The 27975-nt window shown below is 32.8% G+C and overlaps 2 protein-coding genes and 1 pseudogene across 2 annotated transcripts; all 3 read left to right on the top strand.

Annotated features, from left to right (window-relative positions):
• The first annotated feature begins 47 nt into the window (after positions 1–47).
• LOC143606483 (uncharacterized) lies at positions 48–4797 on the top strand. Its single transcript, XM_077082242.1, has 6 exons — positions 48–711; positions 2013–2221; positions 2652–2895; positions 2970–3055; positions 3166–3257; positions 4098–4797. The coding sequence occupies exons 1-6, from the start codon at positions 481–483 to the stop codon at positions 4304–4306; spliced, it is 1071 nt and encodes a 356-aa protein (XP_076938357.1). The 5' UTR covers positions 48–480; the 3' UTR covers positions 4307–4797.
• A 1845-nt stretch (positions 4798–6642) lies between these two features.
• On the top strand, positions 6643–12005 carry LOC143606482 (uncharacterized). The gene is made up of 3 exons (XM_077082241.1): positions 6643–6806; positions 6978–7183; positions 11432–12005. The coding sequence occupies exons 1-3, from the start codon at positions 6714–6716 to the stop codon at positions 11727–11729; spliced, it is 597 nt and encodes a 198-aa protein (XP_076938356.1). The 5' UTR covers positions 6643–6713; the 3' UTR covers positions 11730–12005.
• Positions 12006–22252: 10247 nt separating this feature from the next.
• LOC143606479 (receptor protein kinase-like protein ZAR1 pseudogene) lies at positions 22253–24896 on the top strand (annotated as a pseudogene).
• The last annotated feature ends 3079 nt before the right edge of the window (positions 24897–27975 follow it).

Raw genomic sequence — 27975 nt, 5'->3', positions numbered from 1 at the left:
AAGAAAATAAAAAATAATATTTTATTTTTGCATTAAATTTTTGTTTGGCATTAGTTAAAAGAAAGAGTTATTAATATTAATATTATTATTAATATATTAATTATTATTCCATCTTCGCCTACCCATCCATTTTCTTCAGACACTGGTTTTCATTTTCATCTCCATCCTTTTCAATTTACCCCAAATTTCAAAACCAATTCAATTCAATTCCTCATCATCCACCACACCAAAATCAAATCAATTCAAAACCCAGATCCAATCTCCATCCAATCACCAAACCCATCTCTCAATTCCCCCAAATCCCCAATTTCTAGGGTTTTTCAAATCCCCCAATTCCTCAAATATCCAATTCACCCTCCGATTCGATCCAATTCATCAAATTCAATCAATTCCCCATCTGGGTTTTCAATATTATCCAATCTTGTCGCCTAATTTGTTCTAGTTTGAATAAGTTAATTAATTAGGGTTTTGACGGAGAAGATGTTGGGCGCTGGGTTGCAGTTTGGACGGAGTCGTGGTGGAGAGGATAGGTTTTATAATTTGGCGAAGGCGAGAAGGAACCGGCAGAACCAGGAGAATATCCGGCGGCCGGAAAGTGACGTCAGCACGGCGGTGAAGGTAGCGCAGGTGGAGGATTTGCCGGCGGTGTGTAATCTTGAAAGGTTTTTGGAATCGGTTACGCCTTCGGTTGCGGCTCAGTATCCTTCAAAGGTTTATTGTTTTTTGTTAATCATAATAATAATAATAATAATAATAATAATAATAATAATAATAATATTGTTTTGGTTGACTTTTAGATGGTCAAGTTAGTTGTTTGTTAGATTAATGATTAATCACCGACTGGTATGCGAAATAACTAAGTAAATCATGCTTGCAAGCTAAGGAGTTTAGGGATTTGAGTGTGTAATTAGTAATCTAGAATTGTTTATTTAAGAGTGTTGTAGAAGTAGAACTCGTTAGGAGCTATTCGGCTGGTTAGGGGGTGAAGACTACTGGACTAGCAATTAATCGGATTGGAATTTATACACACACACACATTTTTATTTGTAATTTTCAGTTTAATATGTATATAACTATATACACTTTTTTATATGCAGTTTTCAGTTTTATATTTATATACATACACTTTTTTATATGTAGTTTTCAGATTTATACACACACATTTTTATATGTAATTTTCAGTTTTATACATATTTACACAATTGTTTTCAGTGTTATATTATATATACACACTTGTTTTTATATGTAGTTTTCAGTTGTATATTATATACATACATGTTTTATACATATTTACACAATTGTTTTCAGTGTTATATTATATACACACACTTGTTTTTATATGTAGTTTTCAGTTGTATATTATATACATACATGTTTTAAAATGTAGTTTACAGCTTTATAAACACACAAACACATATGTAGTTTTCAGTTGTATATTATATATATATACGTGTTTTTAAATGTAGTTTTCAGTTTTATTAACACACACACACACATTTGTATGTGCAATTTTCAGTTTTATAGATACACACACACATTTTTATATGTAATTTTCGGTTTTATACATATATAAGTTTTTAATATATGTAGTTTTCAGTTTTATATATATTCACACACACATTTTTATATGTAATTTTCGGTTTTATACATATATGCACACATTTTTATATGTAGTTTGCAGTTTTATACACACACACACACATATTTATATGTAGTTTACAAAGGTTGGCCGGAATTAACAGAGTTTGTTCGGAAGTTGGCCAGTTAGTTGGTCTGACTAGACCCGACGAGCGGCCAATCTGGTCAATCAGCGACTAGTTTGGCCGATTAGCTAAAAATCAGTCAGTCACCGGTCGGCTAGTGATTAATCATCTAAAAGTCTCGATTTGTTTGACATTGTTATTTAACACTTGCTCAGTACTTTGTCGTTTTTTTTTATTTTAAATCTAGGCTTTTTGAAACCAATAGGTAGAAGTGCTAATGGTGATTATGGCTGAATTGTGTTGTTGCAGAGAGCTATGGGAGGATGGAGAAGTAGTGATGACTATCAACCTTACTTTGTGCTTGGTGATTTGTGGGAGGCGTTTAAAGAGTGGAGCGCGTATGGTGCGGGAGTTCCGTTAATATTGAATGATAGTGATAGTGTGGTTCAGTACTACGTGCCTTATTTGTCTGGAATTCAGTTGTACATGGACCCTTTGAAAGCTTCAGCAAAATCAAGGTATATAAATTTTTGATCTTTCGTGCTTGATCATTATCTTTTCTTTACAATTACATTGCCGGTTTAAGTGACTCATTATTTTTAACATACTCATTTCTTGTTTTAGTTTAAAGATAATGATTTGTTAAGTTGTTTAGTTTCATCATTTATGAATGTTTTTTTGCTGAAAACGTAATTTACATGCAACGCAATTTCTTGACTAAGTGTTTGTAATGTTTTTTATTTATTTATTTATTTATTTAATTTTGGTAAACATACACTAGTCTGATCTATGATTGAGTATTTGTTAGAGCCAAAAATATTTTATTAACATGGCGAAGTTTTGTTTTTAATTTTTTATCTGAGTATTTCAAGTATGAAATTCTATATTATCGCTTCGTAGCGATTTTCTTTCTATTAGGCATTAATTTTGTTTTTTTTGTTGTGATAGGCAACACACCGAGGACAGCGATGTTGACTCGTTTAGGGACTCAAGTAGCGATGTGAGCAGTGATTTTGACATCCCGAAGAGCGAAATTACTCAGCGGTTAGATCAGCTGTCGTTAAATTACCAAAATGCTTTTCAAGAAGGCTTCTCTAGTGACGAGGGTGAATCTGCAAGGCCTCAAAGTTGTCTTACGTTTGAGTATTTGGAGCGCAATCAACCTTGGGGTCGAGAGCCTTTAACTGACAAGGTTTTTTTTTAATGAAAAAAATGTCTAAAGTTTAACGGCAATAAATTAATTAAACATTCTTATTTGGTGCATAGATACTTGATCTTGCTCGTTGCTTCCCGGAATTGAAAAGCGTGAAAAGTTGCGACTTGCTAGCTTCTAGTTGGTTATCGGTGGCATGGTACAATCTTTGTGACATTTTGTGTTATTATTTGTTACTTTTTTTTATTATAATATTCATCACGCATGGACAAATTTTTAATATGAGCTATATTATGACCGATTTAACAGGTACCCGATATATAGGATTCCGATGGGACCCACGTTGAAAGATCTTGATGCTTGTTTTTTGACTTTTCATTCTCTCCATACACCAATCACAGGTTTGTATCTTTCTATATAAATTTTGTTCAGTATTTTAAATTACAAATCATTTTATGTTTTGATTTATTGAATAATCAGAATTTGCCAAACGATTAAAACACGAATAAACACGTGCTTATTTTCATTCGTTTAACTTTAAATGAACAACGGTTCAAACACGAAGAATTATACGAATATAGTTTTCGTGTTTGTGTTTGTTTGCTTGTCTTACGAAAAAGAATGTTTTCGTGTTTGTTTTTGTTCGCGTGCTAACAATATAAACGGACAGTTCATGAGCATGAACATTTTACGTCAGATAACTTAGGGGTGTGCGTGGTGCGGTTTGGTGCGGTTTTTGGCTAAAACCAAACCGAAAACCAAAACTTCGGTTTTTGGAGTTTTTGAAACCGTTCGGTTTGGGTTTTTCGGTTCGGTTTCGGTTTTTACTGTTTTTGCCCATTTGAGCTTGAAAATTTTAGGCCAAAAAAAAGTTAGCAAAAAATAATGAATTTAGGTATAAATAATTTTGTTAATTGTAAAATAATAGACTATTATACGTTTGATCAAATATATCGGAGTTACATATTTATTAAATTCTTATAAATTACTTAATACAAAATATAAAAAAATAAAAATTTAGAAATTCGGTTCGGTTTTTTTACATGCAAAACCAAAATCAAACCATTAGTGCGGTTTTTACAAAAGCATAAATCCAAACCGTCGGTTTTTGTTTCGGTTCAGTTTTTTCAGTTTCTTGCACACCCCTAAGATAACTTTAAACACAACCAAGTTCAGTTATATTTTAATAGGTTGTTTGTGTGTGTATGTTCATATCAGAATTTGAACCTTTTTTTTTGCAGTGAATCAAGGTGAGCATGCGCCAGCTGTCACGCACCCGGTCCCGAGAATCTTGTTACCTGTGTTCGGTCTCGCTTCATATAAGTTGAAAGCGCCACTGTGGATCAACAATGAAGGCCCGTTGCTGACTGAATTGTTGCAGGCAGCCGACAATTGGCTGGCTAGTCTTCAGGTTAACCACCCCGATTTTCTTTTCTTTTCTCGTAGATGATGACGGCGACGACGACGAAGAATATGATGTTTGAAAAATAAAAAAATAATAAAAAAAGTAAAAAAAATGAAAAGAGAACACTAATGTTATAAAAAAAGATGAATGAAAAAGAGAAGGTTGAGAAAAATGATGGGAAATAAATGTGGATTATATAAAAAAATATAGAGAAGTGAGACAGGCTTATTTATAAAAAGGAGAAGTAAGAGTCTATGTTGGATGTTGTTTTTTTAACATTTTGTTTTTTAAGTTATTAAAAAATATGGATATGAGTGATGTAAGCAGCAGGCTGTATTTTTTCTGTGTCCTGGTGATGTGTTTGTAACTTTATGGATTAGTGTATTAGTATTATTAGTATCAGTTTAACTTTATGATTAGTTGTATACCGTTGAATGTGTTTTGTGCTTTTAGCCATCTTTTGGCGTATTTTATTATGTTCAGTTTGTGATTTACAAGAGACGGTGAAGGAACCGTGTACCATACTTGGCGTAATACGTGACGTGTGATTGTCGGTGATGTGTGCTAGCTTATTAAAAGTTACTAGTTTAGACTTTCAAATGTTTGTAGCAGATTTAATTTTTGAACATTTTCTTAATTCAAGAAGCGTGTAAATAAAAATAGTGAATTAGAAAATTATTATACTGCCGAATGGCTATGTTAAAAGGGTATGCGTGTATCGGGTAATTGAGCAGGGTACACCAAATATCATACATGTCACACACACAAGAAAGATAAAACCTTTACTCGCGTTTGTATTTTGTTTCGTTGAAAATCTTGTCATTTCCTGCTCTCCAGATGCTCCAAATTGTGACCCGAAAGATTCCTTGAATTAGCTTCCGTTGTAATGGACCATGAGCCAAGAAATCGTGATATCATCGGAAATCAAGAAAACGTAGAAAGGCGGGAGTTTACACTTTACACCAACTTGTAATGCGTTGTCAAACCGTGTCCGCCAAGGGCCAAAGGGCATGAAATTAATAGCTATTGAATGGTCTCTTGATGATCCAAACCAAAGGGGCAAATTGACAAGCCACCTTGGATATTCCTCCTAATAAGAGTGTGATTAGTGGTGCACAAACTGGTTTGGGTTGACATTGGTTCGTTTTTTTTTAACAAAAGTTAAAACTGGTTTATGATTGGTTGAAACCGGTTTCTTGACTAGGTTACGATCAATTTCGATTTGGGTTTTTATCGGTTTTGGTTCGGTTAACCAATTTGGAACCGGTTTCTTGACTAGGGTAGTCGACGGCCACATGCCCGACACTCCGCTAGGCTCAATTATTTTTTTTAAATATATGCATTTTTATGAACAAAAATATGTATAATAAATGTTTTTAACATAATTACATAACTACTAGCTTGGTCTAGTGACAAAGAGCTATCACATCTAAAGAAAAGGTTGTGGATTCTAGTTTTATTTGAGACGTTTTTAAGCTTATTTTTATATAATAGTTTTTCACACAACTCAAATCATAATCAAGTAAGCTCATTTAAAATTAAATTGTTTAAACCCAACAATATAAAAGTTTTTTACACAACTCAAATCATAATCAAGTAAGCTTATTTAAAATTAAATTGTTTAAAACCAACAAAATGTTCATTTACTTAAGGCCCTAAAAAATTTTCGCCGATTACCCCAATTTTTTTCGCCATTCGAAGCTGGCCTTGGTTCTGAACCTATCGTTCGGTGGAGAAAATTACAAGTTGGTTTTTGAACCTATGATTTCTATTGGTTTCAAACCGGTTCAGTTTCGATTCGTTTGCCCACCTCTAAATGTGACAAGTGACAACTGACAACAGTATAACATAATCTTGATAAAACGCACTTTAGTATCAAGTTATCAGATAATCTTCGAGGTTGGACGGAGGCGCCTCTTCTCAGTCGGGAGTGAGTTGTGAATTCTGGTGATAAGGCTTGTGATGTTCGATCGAAGATATCCGGAATCAAGATCCGGATAGAATTGTTGGCTTTCTCAAGAGCTTTCTCGGCCGCTCCTAATTCCTATGTCGGTAGCTTCATCTTCTTCGGGAGCTGAGAATGCTTCTGCTGCCGAACCAGGAGGGACAAAGAGGCCTACTTGCCGTATTTCAAAAATGGAAAACTTGCTTATTTAGACGACACTTATTATTCCATTTCTCGTGTCACGAAACGTGTAATAATGATGATAATAATAATAATAATAATAATAATAATAATAATACAAACACACACTAACCCAGCTTCTAACACAAGAAACAAAAAAGAAAAAAGAAAGAAAAAAAGCATAACAGATAACAAAAAGTAAAAGCAAATTCAACTCATAATAAATATCTTAATAATAAAGCCATTAATACCAACCTCTATACACTCTGTACTACACACACACACACACACACACACTCACCATCATCATCATCATCATCATCATCAATGGCGGTCTCAATCTCCGTTCTCGTCGCCATCACCTCTCTCCACCTCACGGCCTTCGTTCTCGCAATCGGTGCCGAACGACGTCGTAGCACGGTATTATTATTATTATTAATTAGGTTTACTCATTATATAATGTTTATTATTATTATTATTATTATTAGTCTATTCAATTCAGTTAACTTATTATTATTATTATTATTATTATTACTAGTAGTCTATTCAATTCAGTTAACTTATTATATACTAATGTTTAATAATAATTAGGCGAAAGTGACACCGGATCAGTATGACGATTACAAGTACTGCGTCTACGCATCCGATGCGTCTACAGTGTACGGTTTAACGGCGTTTGGACTGTTGTTGATTAGCCAAACGGTAGTTAACGGCGTTACGAAGTGTTTGTGCTTCGGTAAAGGCCTTGTGCGTGGGTTTTCGAGGACTATGGCGGTTTTCTTCTTCGTTTTGTCGTGGTGAGTTATTGTTCAGTTAATTAGTTAGTATTTGTTATAATCATGTAGTGAAAATTGGAATTGAGGACTTAATTGTGCGGAGAGGTATGAATTTTGTGAATATTGTTTAGGTTAGGACGCGAACGAGCTGAGCTGGTTGTGAGCTACCTGAGCTTGGAACGATAAAACACTCGAAACGAGCGGAGATTTTTTGAGCTCGAGCCTGGAATAAAACTCGTTTAGTTAACAAGCCTGAGCTCTAGCTTTGTATGGGAAGCTCGTTTAGGCTTGTTGAGCTTTCACGATCCTTGTGTATTTTTAAGTCGAGCTTGAGCCGAGTTTTGCCTCGTTTAAGGTACTACACGAGCTCGAGCCGAGCTTTGGCTCGTTTAAGGTCCTACACGAGCTCAAGCCGAGCTTAGGCTCGTTTGAGGTTTTTCTCAAAATAATAGAAATAATTAAAAAATGTATATAAGTTAATAAACCATTTCGTGCATTTCATGTTTTATACGTCCATTTCATGTATTTATAATTATGTAGTGGAATTTGGAACTGAGGTCATAACTGTGCATAGGTATATGAATATAGCTGCTATTGTTAGAGTTAGGGCGAAGTTTGATTGTTAACTGCTTGTTTGGTTATATAATTCATGTCTGTTAGTGTAATTAAGGCGTGGTTATAGGGCTGTAAACAAACCGAACTGAACAAGGCCGTGTTCGTTTTTGCCAGTTCAAGTTTTACCGGACAAGCGAACGGTTCATGAATAGCTAACTAAACGGAATTTCTTGTTCGTGTTTGTTCATTAAGGAAATGAACTTGTTCATGAACGGTTCACGGAAACAAATGAACAGAAACACTGTTTTATTTGGCTTGGTTAACTGATGGTTGGTGTCAACGGCTTGGTTGGCTATCAAGTTTGTTTTTTTTAACATTCATATTCATATGTTGATTTATGTATAAACTAATCACATGGTACTCGTATATTTTTGCTTTATAGTTGGTAATTTTGTTTAAATCTATATTATAAGATTAGAAAAGTGATTAAAAAGTGTTAAAAACCTTCAATGAACAAACATAAACAAACGAACATTAATGAACATGAACAGACACAATTGAACGAACATGGCCTACTCTGTTCGTGTTCGTTCATTTAGTTAACCGAACTGAATTCTCTGTCCATGACTGTTCATTTATCAACAAACTAACAAAAACGAACTTCTCGCTGAACAGTTCATGAGCTGTTTGCTGAGCGATCGTTCGTTTACAGCCCTAGGCGTGAATGTGTGATAATCCAATTTGGTACTAAATGATTGATGATTATCCAATCCAAATTTAGCCTAATATGCTACTTGAAAGAAAAGGTATAATGTGATGGATGTAGGGCTGGCCCAATCATTTTGGTGGCCCAAAGCGAATAAAAAATCCGAGGCCTCTATAATTTTTTTTTCTGATTTGTACTTTTCTTTAAATTATTCCTTTTGGTTTCACTTTTAATTAATTGAATAAGTTCGTTATAAAACTAAATAGTCCAATTTCTATTTAGATGCTTTTTTTTATGACATAAACTATTACATGACAATGTTAGATTTGTTTCATAAAAAAAACCCAACCAAGTTGCAAATGTGTTTAAAGCACAAGAAGAAAATGCTTGATTAGAGATGTTAGAAAAATCTTGTGGACAACACCACAAATTCAACAACATAATTTACATGGACATTAATTATTATGACCACATATAATCATAATTTTTTTAAGAAAAAGAAAAGTAGCATAAAGTTTGATTTTAATCTTCCAAACTTTTGCTGCAATTGAATATATATATTCAGGTTATTAAGTTAATCTATTAATCTTCATTTTAAGATAAATGAAACAAAAAGGAGCAAAAGTTTGATTTTACTCTTCCAAACTTTGCTACAATTTAAATGTATATCTAGGTAATTAAATTAATCTATTAATCTTCATTTTAAGATAAATGAAACAAAAATGAGGCTCATCCCACCCACATATTTATTTTTTTTTTGTTTTTTTATTCTAGAAAAAAACATTTATTCTATAATAATTTCCTTTCCAGCATTTCAAATGTGTTTCATTTATTTCAAAATGAAGATTAATAGATTAATTCAATAACCTACATATACATTTTGTAGCAAAGTTTGGAAGATTAAAATCAAACATTTTGCTCATTTTTGTTTCATTTATCTTAAAATGAAGATTAATAGATTAACTTTATAACCTGAATATATATTTATATTCACTTGTAGCAAAAGTTTGGAAGATTAAAATCAAACTTTATGCTATTTTTCTTTTTCTTAAAAAAATTATGATTATATGTGGTCATAATAATTAATGTCCATGTAAATTATGTTGTTGAATTTGTGGTGTTGTCCACAAGATTTTTCTAACATCTCTAATCAAGCAATTTCTTCTTGTGCTTTAAACACATTTGCAACTTGGTTGGGTTTTTTTTATGAAACAAATCTAACATTGTCATGTAATAGTTTATGTCATAAAATAAAGCATCTAAATAGAAATTGGACTATCTAGTTTTATAACTAACTTATTCAATTAATTAAAAGTGAAACCAAAAGGAATAATTTAAAGAAAAGTACAAATCAGAAAAAAAAATTATAGAGGCCTCGGATTTTTTATTCGCTTTGGGCCACCAAAATGGTTGGGCCGGCCCTGCATCCATCACATTATACCTTTACTTTCAAGTAGCATATCAGGCTAAATTTGGATTGGATAATCATCAATCATTTAGTACCAAATTGGATTATCACACATTCACGCCTAGGGCTGTAAACGAACGATCGCTCAGCAAACAGCTCATGAACTGTTCAGCGAGAAGTTCGTTTATGTTAGTTTGTTGATAAATGAACAGTCATGGACAGAAAAAAAGTGCATATGTTTGTAAGAGAATTTTAGAAAATAGTAGAGAGAACCAGGGAGACTTAGGCTTAGTTCATACTTCATGAGTTTGTTCATAATGGGCTAACAAATAAAAAGGAAATATATTTTAAGTGGACAAATAGCACATTACTTAGAAGTAGCTAATAGAATAAAGAAATAAGGAAGATGCGATAACCTAGTAACCCATGATGCATCGGTTGCATGTTTGCTCGCCAACATGGTGTTAAGGCGGTGTGGTCACAAATCATTCACCGTGTCGCCTTGATACCATGTTGGCATGCACATCATGCGCTCCGTGCAACATGCGTTGGTACGTTATTGGGTCTTTCTTATTTTCTTTGTTCTGTTAGCTTATTCAATGTCATGTGATATTGGTCTATTTTACTTTTATTTTTCTTTTGTTCGTAAACCTATTTATGGCCTTGAGTTTTAAGTATTTAAGTATATGACTAGGGTCTAGGGCTGACAATTTTTGACACGGACCTGTTAACACGGCACATAGTTAAATAGGTTTTGGGTTTGAGCTTACCAGGTTTCGTGTCGTAAACAGGTCGACACGTTTAAGACACGATTATAATCATGTCTAAACAGGTCCTAACCTGTTTAGACCCAATTAGACATTTAGACCTATTTGTATTTTCAATAATTTATAAAATATATACATACTAGTTTGAGGCCTATGTACTACACGAGTAATTTTTGAAAATACAATATTTAATAAATAATCAGTATAAAAGAAACAATAAACCCGTTAAAACACTATTAATACAGTCGTTGTACAATAGTCTTTAAAACAATTTTAAAGTAAAAGATAATTATAAATATCAAATGCTTGAAAAAAAAATAGGAAGTAAATATTAAATTAACAAATTTTGAAGCATAATTTTAAGAATGGCAAGTATTATTTTACTATTATATATTTGTTAAAAACGGTGAGGTTTTATTTAGGAGTGACAAGTGGCAAACTTGTAGCCTTTTGTTAGAGAGTATAGATTTTATTATCTGTTAATTAAGACTTTTATGAACTTTTGTTTTAATAAAGATTGTTCTTGAAAAATATTATTATTATTATTATGGATCTTTATTTTTGGTGATCTTTATTTTATCTTATTATTAGTTAATTGTTTTAAATGTTCCGAGCAGTCACTAAATAGGTGATATTAATCATATTAAATAGGTCGTTGACACATTTATAAACAGGTTCGTGTTTGTGTTTGTAGAAAATGTCACAATTAGTTTATTGTGTCATGTTGTGTCTGACGTATTTAACACCTTTGGACCTGTTTGCCAGCTAATATGAACCACATGTATCGCCACATTTAATTGGTGATCTGTTTCTTTTTCACATGTGAACAACAGGGTCTCGTTTATCGGGGCAGAAGCATGTTTGCTTGCAGGATCCACAAAAAACGCTTACCACACTAAATATCAAGTTATCTACGGTGGCGGTGATCTGTCGTGTGAGACCCTACGCAAAGGCGTGTTTGCTGGCGGGGCCGCCTTGACATTCATCTCAATGGTGGCGTCTATATATTACTATTTGCTCCATCTGAAGGCGGATACGGGTGGGTGGGAGAAACATCAAAGTGAAGGATTGGGTATGGCGTCTTTAGAGAATCAGGACCATGGATCTGCCGGTCGGTTTGAAAAGCTTTGAGTTAGTTACGACGGGTATAATTACTTTAACACCCCTATTATATATATTAGTTAAAAGAGAATTATGATATTAAGATATGTGTATGGTTTATTAACTTGAAATACAGGTAATATGTACTACTGTAATCTTTTATCTTTGTTATATGTAAAGGTTTTCAGACCCTGATTTCACAAGCTTTTCAAGGTTTAAACTTTAAACATGAAACACGGGTTGTGTTTCGGTTGAACACTAACTTTGATAGGATCGGAAACTTGATGAGTCAACTAGTTAGACCGGACTAAATGAGCTGGTTTACGTCATTTTCAACCACGAGTTGTACTTGTTACGTGATTGTGTAAAATGTACAATACGAAAAATTGGTTGAGTGGATTGAAAGTTCGGGTGTTAACGGCCCTTTGGCTGAATCTTTAACAACGGTCCTGGAAACCGTAAGCCAAACTGGTCGATTTAATTGTTTGGTTTTGACAGTTTTGACGAGTTAAATCCGTTTTTTTGTTCATTTAAAATAGCTTTTTGGGTTAAATATTCATTTTAAAAATGATTTATGATTATAATATATCTACATAACTATATATTCCAAAAGTGAGATAAATATAAATAATAAAGACGATAAAACCTGTTAAATCAAAAAATGTGGCATGCAATTTTATTTAAAAAAATAATTGAAATTAGTATATACTAGACATCATCATTTTCCCTTATTGGTATATAAAACTTAAAACAGTCTTATAGCCATGACATATTAAGTAGTTAGGCGAGTCGTATTCATGTCAAATACTTGTGTTAAGCGCTTCGTTTCTAACCCGAGTTGTTAAGAAACAAATTGACATCCCTAGTTCCAACTTATATATCATCATTATGGTCGTTAAACCGCTAAACCATCAGAATCAAACCGTATTAATCTTAAATCAACTGATTTCAGAGCACAACTTGTAACAAGTTGCGTACAATGTATTAAAGGTGTATAAAACCTATAAAAAGATATTAATACAATGATAATATAGATTCTATAATAATCACTATTATCATTTAGCTATTTATTAAAAAATTAAAAAATCATTAAAAAAAAGTAAAATGGTATGAACTAAAAAGCCATTCCAAAGTCATCCTTTTCTTCTGTTTGCAAACCTTTCTTACACACAAAGCTTCAAACTTTTTGTGACTATAAATTCGTCACTAATATAGTTTTTGGTGCACTTGGTTATCAATGGCTATATCTTCTACCGATTCAGATCATGACAACAAAAGCTATCAAAATATGGCAAACTTCAAAAGATATTTCCATTCATTCATTGGAAAAGGGCAGGGTATTTCCTAAACCATATGTATTTCTAACTATTCGTTATAAAGTAAATATTGCTGTTTTTTGTTTATTGGTTCTCTCATATGCATTATAAGTTATGATTATTATGTTGTATTATATTATTTGGTATTGCTTTACAAATTAAATAAGACAAAACTGAGACAAAGAAACATATCAAATTCAACAAAATGGATCTATGTGACACTTTTTTTTTTTAATTTCACATTTTATTTATTATTTAAAGTACAACTTTTTTTTTGTTTTATACTTTTTAATATATAATAACTTTATACATTTTCAGGCACCTCATGATTTGTTTATTTTTGTTAAATTTCTATATAAATTTTGAGTCATGTCCCGTGTATAGAATTTATATAGGATATATATTAATTTTAGATAAAACTTATATCCCTAGATGAACCAAAATAAAGTGTAGTATCTAATATCTATAACATGTTATCCATTAAAAGCTTTACAAACAAAGTGTCTAGGAATGATATATTTAGTAATTACAAAGAATGTAAATTTTAACACCCATTTAACAATAATGATTTATGTAAAATTAGGAAGACTCTACCTTGTACAATACTGACCAACTTTTTTAATAAATTAAAGTTTTGATGATCCATGAATATTATAATAAGTTAATAACCTTTTACTTTTCTAAGGATGTCATGAAAATCACTACTTTTTGTTGGAAAATACTTTCTTATCAAAACTATTTGTGTATTATTTATATTCTGATCTTTGTTGGTGCAAAATGTAAGTTTTCAAAACGTATAGGGACTATAATTGCTTCTACAAAGTCTCCAAAACTACACTTAACATACATTACACTAATACCATTTACCACCCCTCCCTTGTTTTTTTTAATTAAACAACAAAATAATTTTGACACCATTAAGTCATTAACAAAAAGTTTGATGTACACTTGCAGTATCAGACGTGCTTTTATGGAGGAACATGCACTAACTCATAAATGGTAAAATGTGATCTACAACAACAAACTTGTACAAACCGTCACGTCAGCTCCACATCAGATTCTAAACTTTTCTCAAAAACTTTCATTTATTTCACAATAACAAACCTCTACAAACATCATTAAAATAATATATAATATATGTGTATGTGAGATGGAGAGAGGAAAGGTTGTCCACCTCACTAGTTTGCCACTAGTTTGCATGAACAAACTTTGGCCCATGGACTTTGTTCCACAACTAAAAGAAGTTTGTAACAACCAAGTCCTTAGTACGCCACGTAGATCCAAACCTTAGGTTTATCACCCTGTTGTAGATGCTCTAATGTGTTAAATTGGTTTGAAGATATGTAAAACTCGTAACGTGGATGGTTTTTATTATAATTATCATATTGATATAAGTTACCTGTTTTTTGTTAAGTATTATTATTAGAAGTAATTTATAAAAATCATCCTTATCCTTATGGTATACAATATTATAAATCTCAAGAATCATCTTATTTTTTGAAAACAAGTTGCACTCATATTATAAAATAAAGCATAGATGTTCACTTAAAAAGATGTATTGATTAAGTCCTTATAAAAAATAATTTGATTCTTCGATATTGTTTTAGTCTCTAGTTTATGGTGCTAAAGGAAATTTTTAGTTTTAAACTGTTTTTCAGCTTAAATCATCACTTACATTCCACGTTCAACAAAAGCTTATTGGCTTCTTATTTAATTTTAGGTTTACGAATATATCACCCTTTAATTATACATCTACTTTCTTTATATATCGACATCTCATCTTATCGAGGCTCTACCATAGCTTTGGTTCGAGTCTCTAAAGCATATTTTTTTTCTACATGGTTTCCTCTACGCACGACTAACTCACCCTTTTCGTCTCCTCTCTTCAACTACCCCATATACCTCCAGGCTCCGGCCCAGTGATAAATTCGTAGCCGTTGATCCTTCTATAATAGTCGTTGTTGATCCAACGGTGAATTAGCTGTCGGTAATCAAATAGTAAAGCATTATCGGTGATCATCGGTAAAATATTCCTAAGTGACCACTCGGTAAAATAATATGTACCTTTCTAAACCAGTCATGAGTATACTTTAGTCTTAACTTTTTAATTAAGAATATGTACTATATTACAAATATATAAAACAATAAAGTTTAGAACACTTATCTCGACAAAAAAAAGGTTGCCTAACATTGTTTGATTGTTGCACAACCATCAATCTGTTGTCCATGTCATTCATTTATGGAAATCAGTAAGTGGTCCAAATTTTATTATTATTTTGTTTGTTTCAATAGGGTTTTTAAGAATGTATATGCATGAGAATCATATATGTATGGCTCAGCCTGTCAACCAAAATTTTTCCAGAATAAGTTATCATATATGTATAGCAGCAAAAAATTTGGTTTATGAGACTTTTATTAATTTGAATTTATATAAAATTAAGAAACCAAAGAGTGTACGGATGATGCATATTGGTTCGAAATAGTGTCGATCATGGTTTGAGCATTGAGCCGCAACCACCAGTATGGCGATCCCGGCTAGACACTACACAACCTTATTAGATGTATTCATGTGACATGTGAGTGACTGCAAAACTAAAACTTTTTTTTATGCTTATTGTGTGTATTAATAAAATAGGCACTTTAAAACTTAAAAGGAACTTATAGTTATAACAAATATTATTCCTAGGTCATTTTGAGTAGTGATGTTCGATGTTAAATACAAAAATGAAACTTCAGATTGCAAAATAAAAGGCATATAGTCGATAAAATTAAGGTATATTAGTTTTTATTAGTTTCAACTATCGTATTTTGGTCGTTACTGGTCCCAACTAATGAATTGGCTGCTGACGGTCCCAACTTTTAACGTATTTGTTCCCAACGGTTCGCGACTAACAGTTGCCTAACGTCGTTAGTTATAGGTTGCCGGAAAAACGTTTTTGGCCAGAAAAGTCAAATTCTTTGCTGGAAAACACCACCTGAACACCGCCACCACCACCAATTGACACACCGCTAACCAACCACCATCACTTGAGTACCATCAATCTATTCCGACGATAATTCTAGGATTCCGGAGACCTCAATAATTGGGCTTTTACTTGAAAAAAAGTTTCTACATGTCCGATACAAAGTTACCAAGATGTTTAGGACGGAAATGTTGAGTTTTCGGGAAAAACTGTGAGTTTTCCGGCCAAAAACCTTTTTTCGGCAACCTGCAACTAACAGTGTTAGGATTCTGTTAGTTTCGGACCGTTAGGAACAAATACGTTAAAAGTTGAGACCGTTAACAGCCAGTTCGTTAGTTGGGACCGGCAATAATCAAAAGACAATAGTTGGGATTAATATAAACCAATATTCCTTAAAAAAATATTGAAAAATATTATATAACAATAAACGTTTTGAATTATAGTGAACAGAAAAATGGGATTTGAAAACATAAAAAAAAAACAATAGTTTGATGTTTAATAATGTTTTTCAAATTTAATTGCTGCCAGACATCAATAACTATTATAATCATTTCTCCTTTCAAATACTATATTGTCGACATGATAAATAAAGAAAGTAGTATTTATTTATTTATTTATATATTTCCCCCTCGAAGTAGATCCATGAAGGAGCTTAAAAATGGTTAAAAGTGATGAGTAGGGTTCCTTATATGGCTCCCATTACATTGATTACAAACGGCTATTTGCCAAAAACACATGTCCATTTTTATCTCACTGTTCTTATTAATATTTAAACATTTTAATAACTCGAATACTATTTTTTATAATAGGTGTAAAAGTGTGTTTTGTAGTGATATTAGTTTTAATACTTTCAACTTTCACTCGCTGATTAATACCACTCTCAACTTTCAATTTGATATCCACCGATATCAACTTTCACCATATTTGTTTTTGTCGTTAGTGGAATCTCGATTTACCGTCGAATCCCAATTTTCCGGCAAGGTAGACAATCGAAAACAGAGAAGAAGGGTGTGACACGGTTAGAGTTCTGTTGTAGCCGGCGACGGCCTCTGATTTAAGGTGGCTCCATCTACCGAAGGCGACTGCAGCAACTCCAAGTTCCAATTGGCGCAAAGAGAGGGCCAATCGATAAGATGCAAGGGTGTTCTAACGGTTGTGAAGTGCATACGGCAATCTTGTATGATTTTCGACAGATTACACTAATGACGTTAGTTGTCTGTCAGTGAGGAAGTAACAAAAACAAATAGAATGAAACTTGAGTGGTATATAACAAATCGAAAGTTGTGAGTGTTATTAGCCAACGAGTGAAAATTAAAAGTATTAAAAAACCAATATTATTATTTTTAAATAAATTGATGGAAAATTTATGGCAATAAGAGTGGGTAAAACCGGCATAAATTCTCTCTATCAAATTCTTTGTTGAGTAAATTTATATGTTTTTAAGAGTGGGTAAAACTGGCATAAATTTCTCTATCAAATTCTTTCTTGTATGATTTTCGACAGATTACACTAATGACGTTAGTTGTCTGTCAGTGAGGAAGTAACAAAAACAAATAGAATGAAACTTGAGAGTGGTATATAACAAATCGAAAGTTGTGAGTGTTATTAGCCAACGAGTGAAAATTAAAAGTATTAAAAAACCAATATTATTATTTTTAAATAAATTGATGAAAATTTATGGCAATAAGAGTGGGTAAAACCGGCATAAATTCTCTCTATCAAATTCTTTGTTGAGTAAATTTATATGTTTTTAAGAGTGGGTAAAACTGGCATAAATTCTCTCTATCAAATTCTTTCTTGTATGATTTTCGACAGATTACACTAATGACGTTAGTTGTCTGTCAGTGAGGAAGTAACAAAAACAAATAGAATGAAACTTGAGAGTGGTATATAACAAATCGAAAGTTGTGAGTGTTATTAGCCAACGAGTGAAAATTAAAAGTATTAAAAAACCAATATTATTATTTTTAAATAAATTGATGGAAAATTTATGGCAATAAGAGTGGGTAAAACCGGCATAAATTCTCTCTATCAAATTCTTTGTTGAGTAAATTTATATGTTTTTAAGAGTGGGTAAAACTGGCATAAATTCTCTCTATCAAATTCTTTCTTGTATGATTTTCGACAGATTACACTAATGACGTTAGTTGTCTGTCAGTGAGGAAGTAACAAAAACAAATAGAATGAAACTTGAGAGTGGTATATAACAAATCGAAAGTTGTGAGTGTTATTAGCCAACGAGTGAAAATTAAAAGTATTAAAAAACCAATATTATTATTTTTAAATAAATTGATGGAAAATTTATGGCAATAAGAGTGGGTAAAACCGGCATAAATTCTCTCTATCAAATTCTTTGTTGAGTAAATTTATATGTTTTTAAGAGTGGGTAAAACTGGCATAAATTCTCTCTATCAAATTCTTTCTTGTATGATTTTCGACAGATTATACTAATGACGTTAGTTGTCTGTCAGTGAGGAAGTAACAAAAACAAATAGAATGAAACTTGAGAGTGGTATATAACAAATCGAAAGTTGTGAGTGTTATTAGCCACGAGTGAAAATTAAAAGTATTAAAAAACCAATATTATTTTTTTAAATAAATTGATGGAAAATTTATGGCAATAAGAGTGGGTAAAACCGGCATAAATTCTCTCTATCAAATTCTTTGTTGAGTAAATTTATATGTTTTTTACGTAGTGATGGATAAAAAGTATGTATATTGGTTTTTATTAATCTCAATTATTATTTTCTTTTGGTCACTGCGGTTCCCAGCTAACGAATTAGCTACTGGTGGTCCCAACTTTTAACTTATTTGTTCTTAACGATCCGCGATTAACAGAGTCCTATTGCCGTTAGTTTCAGGTCACCGAAAAACTTTTTGTTCTGAAAAGTCACTTTTTTTGCCGGAAAACACCACATGGACACCGCCACCCACCACCAATTGACTCGCTGCCAACCAACCACCACCATAGGCCCTAAATCTTATTTAAAAAAAATGTATATTTCAATGTTTAAACTCAATTAACCAAATCATTTAAGCCAATTATCATTAAAAAAATTACACAATCCAAACCATAACCCGAAAAACACATTTAAAAATTTAATTGTTTAAACTTTAAACGTTCTCAAGAACGGCCCTGGCTTTTAGCATTCAAAGAAATTCTAGTCAAGCCCTACGATAATATCGAACGACTAAACTTTTACGTTTATATAATATCCATTGACACTTGACTATTGTTACTTACATTTCATAAGTTTTATACTCATTATTATTAAAATGTTTTCCCTTTTATTACCACATATATGGCACGAGCCCCTACCGGCCCACACAGCTAAACGGTCCTCTCTTTCACAGTTGGGTTTTTCATTATGATCCCTCGTGAGCTTGTATACTTGTATCTATATATATAAATTATTACTAATATAAAAGTTGCCCATGGACCCAAAGGCTGCAAAAGAACAGGACCGTTTATTTGGATGACCAAATGTTGTTTGTTTTATCATTTGATCTCTCAACAAAGGATGTTGGTGTTATCATGAATTAGTAAAAAATGTGGTGGTTGTTAATATAAGTGCAATCCATGAAATAGTTGGGAACATTGTACGTGTGATTATTATGAATTATTATCATTGTTTTATAAGCTTTATAAGTTACTTATAGATTGATGCTAATATATCTAATATCTATTTGATATAGACGTTTCAACCATTTGAATATTATAGAATCATATATATTTTAGCTCAACTAGTATTGGAGGAAAAGTGAGATTTATACAGCAGATTATAAGGCCTCAAGTTCGAATCTGATCTCAACCGGGTTTTACTTTTAATGCGATGGACATTTGAGCGGCGGTTTTTCATGGAATAGTATATATGGTGGGCTTAGGCTATATATCATGTGATGTCTACGATTATGGGCGTATGAGATCAATGTTTGCTATTGAGTATCTAGGATAGCCGTGATTTATTCGTTTTCAGTTAAAAAGGCAGAATATACGATAGTTTTTTGGTTTTTCTAATCCCTATAATTTAAAACAGAGATTGAAGTAAACGCAAACGATTTACAACCGACATGTAAATTAAATATATTGTTTTGTAAATGTGATAAGTATTTAATTCTAAATATGTATCTACCTAACGCAACCTAAAAGAATGTGTTCGTACATATACCATTGAAAATATTAAAAAATAGCAAAACTGTATGGTATTGATATCGGAAACATGAAAACAAATATCAGTACCAGCTACGATTGTGTCCAGTCGATGTTGATACCCAGCATCCCATTATACTTATAATGAAGATGCACTTTTTAGATTTGTTTAGAGTTTTGCTTACGGATGAGCAATTTTGTATTTTGTGTCGGTACTATATCAAGATGCTGGGTATTATGTTAAGTGTTAGCAGCTGTATAAATATATAAGGTGTAATTAAGAAAATTTAATTTGATTGAGACGTATGATTATCTTCATTAATAGTTATTTAATTTTTGGATTCCCCCCCCCCCCCAAAAAAAAATTATTACCTTTTATTCTTTATACTGTTTTTTAAATCAATCATATATACAACACAGTCTCTATTGTTTTAACTATTTTATGATATAGATAGTATTTTTTTTCTTATATTATAAGGACATATTCTTAAAGTAGTCATTTCATTTTAATAATTTAAACTATAATATTATTAAATAATAATAACTTATGCTCATAATTTGTATTCCAACATTAAACTTTCACTTTCGTTGTCAATAACTAAAATACTCGTATAATCGTCATAAACTTTCATTTGTATTTGCTTGCAAAATGGGTAAACGCACCTTTATTGTGGACAAAATTGATGTTAAGTCAAGTATCTATAGCAATTACGTGAGTGAGATGAGTTTTACAACCCTTAGAAGTATTCGTTTAGATTAAACTATTAAAATAAGTTTTTCTTATTAGACCAGACGTAATGATGGAAAGGAATACCTCACCCTCATCAACAAACCCCCTCCCCCCTCTCATTCTTTTTCTCCATTGGTTCACAATCTCATGATTCAACCTTCTTCTAACTTTCAACTTTTTTTAACAAAATGCTAAGAAACAAGACGCCCCAAAATGATGGGGCGACAGTGTACCTGGACATTTTAGAGCATTCACATTCAAACCACAAAATTTTGTGAGTGGGGTTTTTAAAATTTAGGTTGTGGTTAAGGGTGTTTTGAGTATATGAGAGAGAAAATGTAGTGACTTTTCTGTATATTTGAAAAACTATTATTTACCCCTATAATTTTTTAATATTTGTTGAAAGTGATTGTGAGTGAAGGAAAAGAGAAATAGTAATAATAAAAGTATAAAAAAATATTATTTAATTGAAAATGAGAGACAAATTGTAATGTGCTTTAGTTAATTTTGTTACACTAAAACACTTTCTCTTCTTTTCAATTAAATAATATTTTTTTATACATTTATAATTACCATTTCTTTTTCCTTCACTCACAACCATATTCAAAGTATATTCAAAAATTATAGAGGGTGAATAGTAGTTTTCAAATATACAGAAAAATCACTACGTTTTATAAAATATAAAAATTATTCTCTTATAACACTCTAAATCACTCTCTAAATTATAAAAAAAAACCTCTCACATAAAATAGAGGGTTGGACGAGAGTGCTCTTAGACCACCCGTAGTGGTGGCGGTATCCCAAGCGTTTTTCTCCATAACGCTGAGGAACATCGCCCCCTAGGCGTTTTGGGGGAGCGTTTTCTACAAAATGCGAAGGTAGCACGAGTTTTGATAAAATTGTGCATGGGAAGAGAGAGAGAAGAATAAATGTAATTATTGTAGGAGAGTTATGTCGATTTGTCCACTACATCACTTTTTGCAAAACTCTCGATTTATGACAGGGATATCACATGACGCAAAATACCACTTTTGTAAAACTGTCGATTGATGACATGGATACCACATGACATAAAATACCTAGAACGTTTTAACTACATATATTCTTTGACCTTCCTCCCCTCCTAAACGCCCATTACAAATGGCTTAATAGTCTGTTAAAATTTACATTAATTCATCCTATAAAAAAATAAAAAACAATTGTAAAAGTCTATATACAATATTCCCAATGTCTAGTAGGCAAAAACCAGCTTGACTTTACCTTCTTCAATGCACTCCACCTCTCCAATAACTCAATCCATACTCACACAACTCTTCTCTCTCTCTAAAACCTGCAACTCTTCTTCCCAAAAACAACCAAAAAACCCATCAAAATTCATGTTTTCTTGAAAAAAAATGCAACCTTTACACACCCTACCAATTTTCTTGATTCTACTCAACACCCACATCACAACTTCCTTAAACAACGAAGGCCTAACACTCTTAACCTTCAAACACTCGATCCCCAAGACCCACACGGCTCATTTACCAACTGGAACCCATCAAACGACACTCCATGTACATGGAACGGCATTACATGCAAAGACCAGAGAGTCATCTCACTAAGCCTCCCAAAACACAACCTTCTGGGCCCCATCTCACCATCTCTAGGCACTTTCTCAACTCAGACACCTTAACTTAAGAAACAATAGGTTCATGGGTCACTTGCCAATTCATCTTTTCAATGCTCAAAACCTTCAAAGTTTGGTGCTTTATGGGAATATGCTATCTGGGTCAGTGCCATATCAAGTTTTTAACCTTAATTACCTTCAGAAACTTGACTTATCTGATAATATGTTTAATGGGTCTTTACCGGTTTCTATAGTTAATTGTAAAAGGTTAAAGGTTCTTGTGTTGGGTCATAATAATATTTCCGGGTCATTCCCAGATGGGTTTGGGTTGAATTTTAATTTTCTTGAAAAACTTGATGTTTCTCATAATATGTTTAGTGGCTTAATCCCTAAAGATTTAGGTAATTTGACTAGTTTAAAAGACACTCTTGACTTGTCTCATAATATGTTTAGTGGGTCAATCCCATATACCCTTGGTAATATTCCTGAAAAGATTTACATTGATCTCACTTATAATAATTTATCCGCCCCGATCCCGCAAACCGGCGCGTTGGTTAACCGTGGCCCGACCGCTTTTATCAGGAACCCGGGGCTATGCGGGCCGCCTTTGAAGAATCTTTGTAATGTTAATGGGAATGACTCGTTTTTGTTTCCGAACCGGCCGGTCAACGGGTCGGGTCAAACGGGTGTTACGGGTCGGAAAGGGTTGAGTAGAGGTACGGTGGTGGCGATTATCGTGAGTGATGTGATCGGGATTTGTTTGATCGGGTTGGTGTTATCGTATTGTTATTCGAGGGTTTGTGGTTGCGGTAGAAAGAGTAACGGGTATGAGAAAGGAGGCGGTCGGGGCGGTGACGGTAACGAGTGTTTTGTGTTTTAGGAAAGACGGGTCGGAGACGTTGTCGGAGAATGTCGAAGAGTGTGAGCTTGTGGCGTTGGGTTCTCGGTTAGGGTTTGATTTGGATGAGCTTTTGAAGGCGTCGGCGTTTGTGTTGGGGAAAAGTGGGATTGGGATTGTGTATAAGGTTGTGCTTGATGACGGGATTACGTTGGCGGTTAGACGGTTAGGTGAAGGCGGTTCGCAACGGTTTAAGGAGTTTCAAAGTGAGGTTGAAGCGATCGGGAAATTAAGGCATCCGAATGTTGTGACTTTACGGGCTTATTATTGGTCGGTGGACGAGAAGTTGCTTATTTATGATTATGTCCCGAATGGGAATCTTGGCACCGCGATTCACGGTAATTTTCGATCTAACGCGCTCTGTTTTTGTTATCTAAACGTATCAAATGGATTGACGGGTTGTAATCATTAATCAAGTTGTAAAATTTTTTAATTGGGTTTGTGGGTTGTAATAATGCGTTAAACGGGTTGTAAACAAGTTGGTGGGTCGACTTGTATAATTAGACGGGTTAACCCGAACACGACCCGTTTAACCCATTTATTTAAACGTGTCAAAAGGATTAGCAGATGGTAATCAACTTGTAAAATATGATAATCGGGTTAGTGGACTGTAATAAAAAGGTTAAACGTGGTCGACCCGTTTAGTTAAACATGACCCGTTTAACCCATTTATCTAAACATATTAAACGGGTTGATGGACAGTAATTGAGTTGTAAAATATGTTAATTTAGGGGTTTGAAATAAATGGGTTAAGTTAACAGGTTGACGTGTCGAACCGTTTTATTAAACGAATTAAACAGGTCAACCCGACCCACTTATTAAAACGGGCTAGAAATGACAACCCAAACCCGTTTAATTCTAAAACTTCGTTTTCAGGGATGCCTGGTGTGACATCTTTGGTGCCACTTTCTTGGCACGCACGTTTAAAGATAATGAGAGGGACCGCAAAAGGTCTAGCCTATCTACACGAATTCAGCCCGAAAAAATACATCCACGGTGACTTAAAACCATCAAACATTTTACTCGGTCCAAACATGGAGCCTCAAATATCCGACTTCGGTCTTAGCCGTTTGGCTAACATAGCCGGTGGCAACACACCGACACTCCAATCCAACCGGATGGTCTCAGAAACCGCTACGTCAGCATCCGCTTCCAACGCCTCGTATTATCAAGCACCCGAGGCTTTCAAAGTGGTGAAACCATCACAAAAGTGGGATGTTTACTCATTTGGTGTCGTTTTACTTGAAATGATAACGGGCCAAAAGCCCGTTGTGCAAGATGGCCTCGAGGAAATGGATATTGTTCGGTGGATCCAGTTGTGTATCGAGGAAAAGAGACCGTTTTTGGATGTTTTGGACCGGGGTTGGCCGAGGATGTGGATAGAGAAGAGGAGATGATTGCGGTTTTAAAGATTGCGATCGGGTGCACGCAAAGTAACCCTGAAAGGAGACCATCAATGAGACATGTTGCTGATATTTTGGACAGGTTAAGTTAAGCCACTAATGAATGCATGTTAAGAACAGAGTGTTAACAAGATTCAAAGTGTTGGGGTGGTTTTGGTATGTTTGGATAGTCGAAGGGTGTGTGATATTTTGTTTCTATGTTTTATATTATTATTATTATTATTATTATTTTGTTTGTTTTTTATTCTTTAATTTTAATGTATATTTTGGAATATGTATATGATGTCAAAACCATATTTGGTTTTAAACTTTTAATATGGTTCTAGTTTTACTGTCCAGGCTAATTAGACGGACCGCCTTTAACCCTACGCCCATGAGGTATGCGCGTAGTGAGATGAAAAGCACGGGAGGGTAGGGTTGGAGCTGACGGCCCGTCTGAAGGTTTGCCGGGTCAAGTTTTTTTTTTTTTTTCGTTTAAATTTTATATTTAGTGAAATTTATTGAGTTAATGACTTCAATGACTTGTATACTGTATTTTATTTAATATAAAATCATTATTTTATATATTTTTTACTGTTTATATTTCTGTTTCTAAAATACTTTATATCATATAAGTTATTTTACTCGTAAAATTAATACTTATTATAATAAGTCAATTAACTTTTTATAAAATAGTGATGATATAGAATTAAAGAAAAAATTAGTGTTTTAAAGGATAAACAGAAAGTCAACTGAGTGTCTTTATTGGTGTTCTTGAATGGAAGTAGTGTTATGTTTAATCACTTTTACCGTTTTAAATTAAACCATAAGAAATAATTCAGTTACCTTAAGTTATGGTTTTATCTTGTCCTGATTCATGAAATCTTCTAATCATAAAACACAAGTGCAAAATAATCCAGTTATCTTTAAGTTATGATTTTCTAGTTGTCTTGATCCATGAAATCTCATAATCGTAAGGCAAATGTCTTATTCTAAAATAGTCGTGAATTGATATAAAACATTTGATGTGGGGTATGTTATCTTATAAAAATAAGTAACATCACTTGATAAAAAGTTGAGTCCATAAGATAATCATTAAGAAGTATAAAAATAAAGTTGAATATTTTGCCACATCCCCCTTAGTCTACATGTCTTTTTCGACTTTAGTATGATATATCCTTTGATTATAATTCTCAAATACATTTGATATTTTTGTCGGAATGTAACTAATATTAGAAAATGGTTGAGGCTCCACAATTAACCCGTCATTCATGCCTCAAGAAACCTATTTATGACACTTTCTTCATTCTTGTGTTTGAAAAAGAAATACTATCATATCATACTAGTCAATAATATTTTTTGTTAGTTTTATTATTATTATTATTATTATTATTATTATTATTATTATTGTATTATTTAATGTTTAAACTTTCTAGTTCAATAACTTGTAAAATATTATGTTTGTTGAGTTGGTCCCTTCCTATTTTATTTTCTCACATGTAGGGCATGTTTGGGATTGAGTTTTGAAAACACCTTATTAATATATTGGCTTTTTCAAAACGCCAATAAGTTAAATGGTGTTTGGCAATCACAAAAAACCCTTTTATTTTAGCTTTTGAAAGAGTTAAAAAACAGTTTTCCAAAAGCCCCAAATCCTGGCTTTTTAAAATGACTTTTTGAAAAGCTATAAGCACTTTTCAAACTCAATCCCAAACATGCTCGTAATTCTAAAATTTAATATTTTTACCCCATATTTAAATGTTCAAGTGTCGTCACTGTGCACAGTGAAAAAAATCAAAACTTGAAACCCAAACAACTTCTCGCTATGGATATAGAGATAGTATTGAAAACTTCTCTTGTCGCTAATTAGTAATTAGCGTATATTTTGGTGTTGTTAGTGATCACCACTATATTCACACAAATAATGATAGTGGTCGCCACTACATTTTCTCTTATCAAGTGTCACTAAGGCTTGTTCACTTATCATTTCTTTCAAGTTTCATATGATAATATCACACACCTTAGTTTGAGTTTCGTTATCTCATTTATGTTTTCTTTAATTTCGACACTTTTTAACACGTTACAGGTCTAGTAGAATGGGAACTCGTAAACTTTATATTTATAAAAACAGTATGTCATATAATAATTTGTATATAAACTTTAGTACTTTTTAATTAAAGCGAAACAACCTTTATTTAGACTCATGTGCTAAAATGGCTTCAAACCTATTTTGTTTGATTGAACTGGGCCACTAACACTTGTCCAAAACAAAGTTTGGTTTCCACTTTCCACTGTTGTATGATATTTAAGCCCATAGTAATATAGAAATAAATTATTCTGACCCAAAAACTAGAAAATGATATAATAGAAACCCCCCCCCCCCCCCCCCTAAGTGCTAGGACACAATTCTTGTACTCGCTTGACGTTTTGCTCCATCCACCGACACACCAACCCCATGAGTTTTGATATTCAAATTTGAACACAATTTCACACCTAGCAGGTGAACCCATATTACTCGGGGCGAGTAGGGTGCCTCACTCAGCCAGATAGTTATCGTGTTAGTTAATTGACCGAACTAGCGGCAAAAAACAATGGCCAAAACATGAAGAAGTGTAAAAAATTTTATAAGACTGTTTTTGTTACGTTGTATTGTACAATCATTCACAATAACATGGTATATATGATTTTAATATGTTACAGAATTGTTTTTTTCTATTATATTGCATACTTTTAATACAAATTTTAAATACTAATTATATAGAAAATTTTGTATCATTTATGTCCAAAGGATGTTAATAGGAATTATTATAATTATGTTACACACTAAACAGTATTTTAAGTTATTTTTAGTTATAAAACTGTAGTTTAATCGATAGATGCTACACACTTTTTCTTTTTTTCTCTTTAATAGTTGATTACAAAATATTTCTATAAATAAATTAGATTTCACTCCATTTAAAATTAATGTTCGCTCAAATAAATTGCAGCTCACTGATTACTCGTCGCATAAATTAATAGTTGTTCCGTATAGAACTCAACCTAATTTGTCATGCATACGGTATACCAGACACCAGTGTTGTAAAACTCGTTAGGCGGTTCTTAGGCGGCCAATTAAGGAGTACTTGGCTTGTACTCGGGCATGATATATATAATATAAAATAATTATCGGATATTATACATATGTCAAGACAAACATAATTCACGTCAAAATATGCATAATTCATTTGA

Source organism: Bidens hawaiensis, unplaced genomic scaffold (assembly GCF_021521415.1).
Source record: "Bidens hawaiensis isolate Kalapana, Puna unplaced genomic scaffold, B.hawaiensis_p1.1 tig00074962_1, whole genome shotgun sequence".
Classification (NCBI taxonomy): Eukaryota; Viridiplantae; Streptophyta; class Magnoliopsida; order Asterales; family Asteraceae; genus Bidens; species Bidens hawaiensis.
This window is presented reverse-complemented; position numbering and strand designations above follow the sequence as displayed.